General features: G+C 35.7%; 1 protein-coding gene across 2 annotated transcripts; it reads right to left on the reverse strand.

Moving 5' to 3' along the window:
* Positions 1 to 200: 200 nt before the first annotated feature.
* On the reverse strand, positions 201 to 4,956 carry LOC134270801 (inactive pancreatic lipase-related protein 1-like). Of its 2 annotated transcripts, none has more exons than XM_062753041.1 (7): positions 4,893 to 4,956; positions 2,541 to 2,622; positions 2,073 to 2,377; positions 1,342 to 1,573; positions 981 to 1,097; positions 781 to 903; positions 201 to 516 (listed from the first exon to the last, which is right to left on the reverse strand). In XM_062753041.1, the coding sequence occupies exons 2-7, from the start codon at positions 2,587 to 2,589 to the stop codon at positions 281 to 283; spliced, it is 1,062 nt and encodes a 353-aa protein (XP_062609025.1). In that variant the 5' UTR covers positions 2,590 to 2,622; positions 4,893 to 4,956; the 3' UTR covers positions 201 to 280. The 2 variants fall into 2 exon arrangements, with proteins under 2 accessions (XP_062609025.1, XP_062609026.1); XM_062753042.1 differs by having other exon boundaries at positions 4,889 to 4,939.
* Positions 4,957 to 6,065: the final 1,109 nt, after the last annotated feature.

The raw sequence follows: 6,065 nt of genomic DNA on the forward strand, positions 1-6,065 counted from the left end.
GCAACTACTTTTGTGCATATTTCTGGAATACGCATGCTCGGTGTCACGGTCGGGCATTCTGGGAAAACTACTGTGGATAGACTGTACGATAACACTTCATTTTATCATTGCTACCGCTCTCGATAGCCTGGTTACCTGTCCCTATTATGTGCCTTTTCTTATAAAATATGTACGACAAAAAGCAACATAATTTTCTTCATTTTATTTTGTGTGCTATAACTCTTAAACACCAAAAACAAATCATAACACGGATATGTCATGCACATTCCAACCTCTGGCTTTAAATTTTACAGAAGGGAGGAGCAGCGTTTGTTTGCAGGTAAAATTTGCCATGAACATTCTTATCGGCATGGAAACCCATTCTATTGCATCCATTAGCACATGACTTGCACTTGCCACTGTAAAATTCCAAGTAACTCGTACATAGATAGGCTTTAAATTCACAAGACGAATTAATGGACTCGGTAAAGAAGTCGATCGCCCGCATGTGACTGCATGCTATGATTGATGAAATCTCTGAAAAGAGAAATACGTTAGTGTTTATGATAAACTAATCACTTTATTAGGACAAGTTTTAAGATTAATTTCATGTCAAAACAATGATTATATGTTTGAAGAAAGTTGCATTTTTAAGAAATTAAGCAAAGTGAATAAACCCTTTAGATCACATTACGGTGATTATTGCAAGAACTAGGGCACTAAACGTATAAAAAATATACGATAGAAATTCGTAAAGCACAGAGGAAAAAAGATGAAACAGCAAGAAATACTGGTACGTACTTCCCATTTTTCCTTGGAAGAAATTCTGAATGTTGCTCCATAGACTACGTTTACATCCGGGTTGTCTTGTGCCCCCGTTTGGATAGAAGTCAACATGTCCATTTGGTGTCCTGATACCAAAAGCTATGTGACAAAAAATAAAACATTAGCCAACCATTTCAGATTCTCTCTCCATGAATTTCTCCCGATTTGTTACTTACCCATTTCCAGCAGAGAGGCACCATCGGTATGAATGACGTCAACAAAATTCGCGTCAGTAGGATCCAATTTAACCTTGGTGTCAAATTTTTCAAAATATAATCCAGCCGGGTCTAGTCCTAAAATTCAAGACCAATATCTCATTGTATCCCTTAAAATAGACACTGTTACATATATATTTGTGAAAAAGAAAAGAAAGAGCTCTTATATACTAGAAGATTGATCAACTACATCATATAACATGAAAAAAGATATGTGCACTTTACTTTTGAACAGAAATCAAGAGCTAATGTAAAATGATTTGAAATATCTTCATCCCAATATGAATCATAATGATATAGCCGTAAACGAATAAATATATACCCGTGATTCTGCCAATTCCTCGTACCCTGTCCCCTGCATACCCCATGATTTGGGCACCGAGACTGTGTCCGATAAGATGGACCTGTCCCAGAGGTAAGCTGAAGCTGTCTCGTAGAACCTTGATCATGTTCCCAATGGTGGCGCCCACCACGCGGGTATTGGCGGCCGACTGACGGTAAATTCTTCCTTGGGTGCCCTTTGACCAGTCAACGGCTATCACATTCATGTCTCCCTGAAAAATATAAATTAAAAAAATACGTATTCGTAGTGAAAACTTTCTGTTTATGGCCCATACAAGGAAAGAACCGGCGTTTGGACACGTCTCTGAATTTTTCTGACAGCTCGAAATAAATATATTTCTACGTAATCATGTAGTTTTTATTTATTTCCCCATTTGGATTTGAGAACACAATACTACGATATACTTTATGTTTTATGTTTTGGGGATACCCATCTCTCATCCGCAATTCTTCTTACACCACTGAATGAAATTTAATTATCCTTTCACAGACTCTTCATTATATAATGCCATTTTGTTCCTTCTATTTTACTTTTTGACCTGACACTTATTTCGGGTCTCCCAGAGCAAAACATGGGCTTGGCCATTAATTATAATCATATGGGAGGCGGGTTGTATCATTTAGTGAGTTCAGTGCACACAGTACCTCCAGTGAAATGTTACTATACTTATTGACAAGCATTAATATGAATTTTTGCAGAAAAATACCAACATTTTGTAGAAGGGCGTTTTTAATCTCTAGTGGCCATCCAGATTTAGCAGTGTCTTGAAATCCGTGGGTGATAAAAATCGTCGGTAGACTGGGATCAAAGTGTGAACTGGAGACGGTGTTTGTATCATAAGGATCCAGGATCTGGGCGGTATCCGTGTTTTGTCTGGTGTACAGGTTGAAGGTGGTATCAATAGTACTCGGAGACTGGGGCAAGGTTCTCTTTGCATTGTTGAACGGCTGTGCGTTGCTGAAACATCCTATGTTTGGGTAACAAACCTGCTTTGGCTTCGGTTTGAAAAGCCACCCTAGAAGAATATTGTTTTTCCATCAGATACTAATACATGCATCAAGAATGATCAAATAATTTATGCTTATTTAGTTCTAATTTGACATACACTTGTATTTAGTTCTAATTTGACATACACTTGTACTTAGTTCTTATTTGACATACACTTGTATTTTTCTTACCTTGTGTGGATGAAAGCAGAAGCAGAAGTGTTATGCTTTTCAACATCATGGACGAATATGGAACAAACTTATCAACGACCAGCTGAAAAAGAAATAATAAATGCAGTTTCTAACATCATATAGCACACTACCAGAAAATGTCAAGAATGCACGTTTCACAGATATTTTTTTTTTATGAATCCGCAGTTTGTCCCCCAAAAAAACTGTATATTTATATTCAACGAAAGTTGTTTCAATGGAGTAATGTTCCCGTATGGCAACTAAAAGAAAGGACGCGGTTTAAAAATAAATTGAAAAAAAATGAACGTTTTGCAGTAAAAAATATTCCATAATTTATGTGATCTCATATTGAGATACCTGAAATAAAATTAAAAAGAACACATTTCTTTCTTTTATTGTCATAACACCATTTTTTCTATTTTAATAAAAATGTGTAAAAAGACTCGTGCAAGTCAAATATTATTTCCTTTATTTCTAATGAAGACCATTGCAGTTAATCTGTCCATGAAGAACCATGTCCGTAGGAACCGGGTGTCGGCCGTGCCCCTAATAATGTTGCCGATATATAGAAAACTTAACTACATGTACTTTATGCTTGTGTTCCCTCAATAATAAATGTTGCCGATATATAGAAAACTTAACTACATGTACTTTATGCATTTTATTATATGTGTTCCCGTAATTTATTAGCATGATATATATCAATAATAACGTCTGATGATCCTTTTTTTTCTTTTCCTTGTCAAGGAATTTTTAGTAGTTGATAGTGTCCCCCGTTAAAAATGTTTGCTCTACCCCCACCAAATCTTTCTTTGCTAGTACGGGAATTAATGTAGCAGCTAAACTTACATAACCCACTTACACATTTCGTATAACTGTCAAGTCGTTTTGTACATTAAACTACGTCAAACCCTTAAAAGTCTGTAACTTTTTAAAATTTCAACAAATCCATTTGAAATTTAAATATGGTGCTTCCAATATGTAGTCCCCCACCCTTACTTATTTCATTAAAATTGTATACATCTCCAAAAACTTCCACAGAAACCGTCATTTTTAGGCAATCAACTTTATAAAAATTTCTCTGAAATACCCGAGTCCAGTAAGTATAATTGAATCTATGTAAATACGTGATCGTACTCTCATTAACTGTTTACAACAATTAAGTTGTTTGTTTAAATGATCAACTGAATTAAAACCAAACATGATCAAAGAAAGATAAACTGGACACGAGTAACAATTTATCTACACTTCATTGTAACGGATGGACTTCAGTAATACTGTGGTTATCTACTATCTGACGAAAAATACCCATTGCTTAAATTAAAAAAAAGCAATGTTTATTGCTTATTGCCTCATGTATATAATTATAAAAGAGCAATCAGTTAACAATTGCAACTTTTAAGCATCAGTATTTTACAAAAATATATATAAATACGTTTGAATACTGAGTACCTGAATCAAGATACATAATTTGTATCGAGAGAGAGACTGAGACTCTTTGACCTGAATAAAAGGAGTTAAAACATACGTGTACAATGCATCTTAGCGATCAATCAAAACTGTGAGCACTATCATTTCCCTTTTCTGCACAGTTACTTGTGGACAGGATACCCCCCCCCCCCCCCCCCCCATTCAACCCAGGGGATTAATAAGTGTAATAAATATAATTTGTGAAAAAAATGTCCAACAAGCCCCGGGGTTGACTGTCGGATGAGGGAAGGTACCTGTGCTTTTCTGTTTAGATACCAGCTGCAATTTTTGACCTGTACTGGGCACTTTAGCACCTGGAACACTTTGAGCAGTAAAGTTAACGTATTTATTTTGTGCCACCACTCACAATTTGTAGGTTTAATCTAAATCACACAGTTGGACATATGAATTATCTGCAACTACAGGATGTTTGAGCTCTAGATAACCCCATTCTCTAACCAGAGTTGTCTTCCGCTAGGCTCACTACATGTGGGAACGTAGCGGGAACAACTCTGGATAGAGAATGAGATAACCCATGTAACCACTGAGCAGCATGCGTGAAAAGAGCCAAGTTTACTTATCGAACACTTGATTCCGAAATTTAAGGTGAAATATTTAACAAAACTGTATTCTATTTATCAAACTTTTTGATATTTAGAGTGACTTCAACATTAAGCAATATAAAGCAGACAGTATGGAAGTTTAGTATAATTCTATATACAAGTAGATTGTTGAATTTGGACTCAGTTATTCTTTTAATAATGTATGTAGTTTATCAAAAATCTTGGGACCTGATAATTTCAGCGAGCGATACAATGCAAGTTCAAAATTGAATTGAAGCATATAACATTTTAAGACAAAAAAACGACTTTTAATACTCACCTTTCTTTTTTTTTCCTTCTTGCTTTGTCACACGCAATCCAAAATGAACGAATGACAAACTTTCTCGTTCTTTTAAAAGGAAACACGATATCACGTGTCTAACCGTTTTTCCAAAGCTTTGATACGCTCTGTTGGTTTGATTTTTTTTCTTTTCATGTTATATCTTTCCTTGAAAAGTGGGAGAGTACATAGTAATCGGGATATGCATCCGTCTGCACATGTCTGTATGTCCGTCTGTTACGCTTTGGGGTGCCCATCTCTTATCCGCAGCTCTTCTTATACCACTGAATGAAAGAACTGCGAACGATAGCATTTTCTCCCGCCTACCTCAAAGTGAATTTTCAAAAGTTAAAATATATGACAGATTGCACATTTATATAGATATTTAAATGAAATTTCAGTAAACATCACTTATTTGGGGAAAAAGAGAGGTAATTTGGATAAAACTTGTGTTTTTCATTATAGAAATCAATGGAAAACGGAAAATATTTTTACCCCCCCCCCCCCCCCGTGAAACTAAAAATTCCTTTTTACATGTGATATGGACTGTCATTTCACAAATTCAATCCAAAGCTTTTTGTGATTCACGGGTGGGGTGGGAGGGGTTATGATTATAGTCATTTTATAATGTACATCAATAGGTAGAAAAAGAGGAGTCCCTTATTATATCATTCAGTAGGGAAACCAGAGGTCACCTTATGTTGAACATCAGTAGGGAGAAGAGAGGACAGAAAAGAGGACTCCCTAATTATGGATAGTAAGGTTAACTCTGGTCTCCGCATTAAGGAGGCTCATTACACCACTTTTTGATGACGTACTACACAAAAAAATAAACCTCCATTGTTTCGACCGATTCCCTCTGGGGACGATTAGTACAGGTACCTCTATAATATGACCCTAACCTTTAAAGCGCTTTAAAAATAGATGAACAAACATGCGGTGTTATAAACAGTGAAAACAAAGTAACGGATTCATTATGCATGGACCAAGAAGGATTACTTTTAAGCAGAAACAAAAGAAATCAACAGCCAAATCTTCGCCAAACAAGTATTGTGCAATTTCATATTATGCATCAGTGAGCTATATCAATGACATGTTTGTATGGGGGGAGTTTAAACTACAACCTTATTGAAATTAAAAAAGTACTTGCACTATTTACTGTGTTGGTGTTAA

The sequence above is a fragment of the Saccostrea cucullata genome, unplaced genomic scaffold (genome assembly GCF_032062105.1).
Source record: "Saccostrea cucullata isolate Sc308-1 unplaced genomic scaffold, CSIRO_AGI_Scuc_v1 ctg1217, whole genome shotgun sequence".
NCBI classification, from domain to species: domain Eukaryota; kingdom Metazoa; phylum Mollusca; class Bivalvia; order Ostreida; family Ostreidae; genus Saccostrea; species Saccostrea cuccullata.

What these genes read in the sequence shown, in the direction of transcription:
- LOC134270801 (XM_062753041.1), bottom strand. Translation starts at nt 2,589, where the DNA reads ATGATGTTGAAAAGCATAACACTTCTGCTTCTGCTTTCATCCACACAA. An exon ending in AAAACGCCCTTCTACAAAAT is followed by an intron (nt 1,574 to 2,072) that starts GTTGGTATTTTT and finishes TATATTTTTCAG; the next exon opens with GGAGACATGAATGTGATAGC. An exon ending in AGGAATTGGCAGAATCACGG is followed by an intron (nt 1,098 to 1,341) that starts GTATATATTTAT and finishes CTTGAATTTTAG; the next exon opens with GACTAGACCCGGCTGGATTA.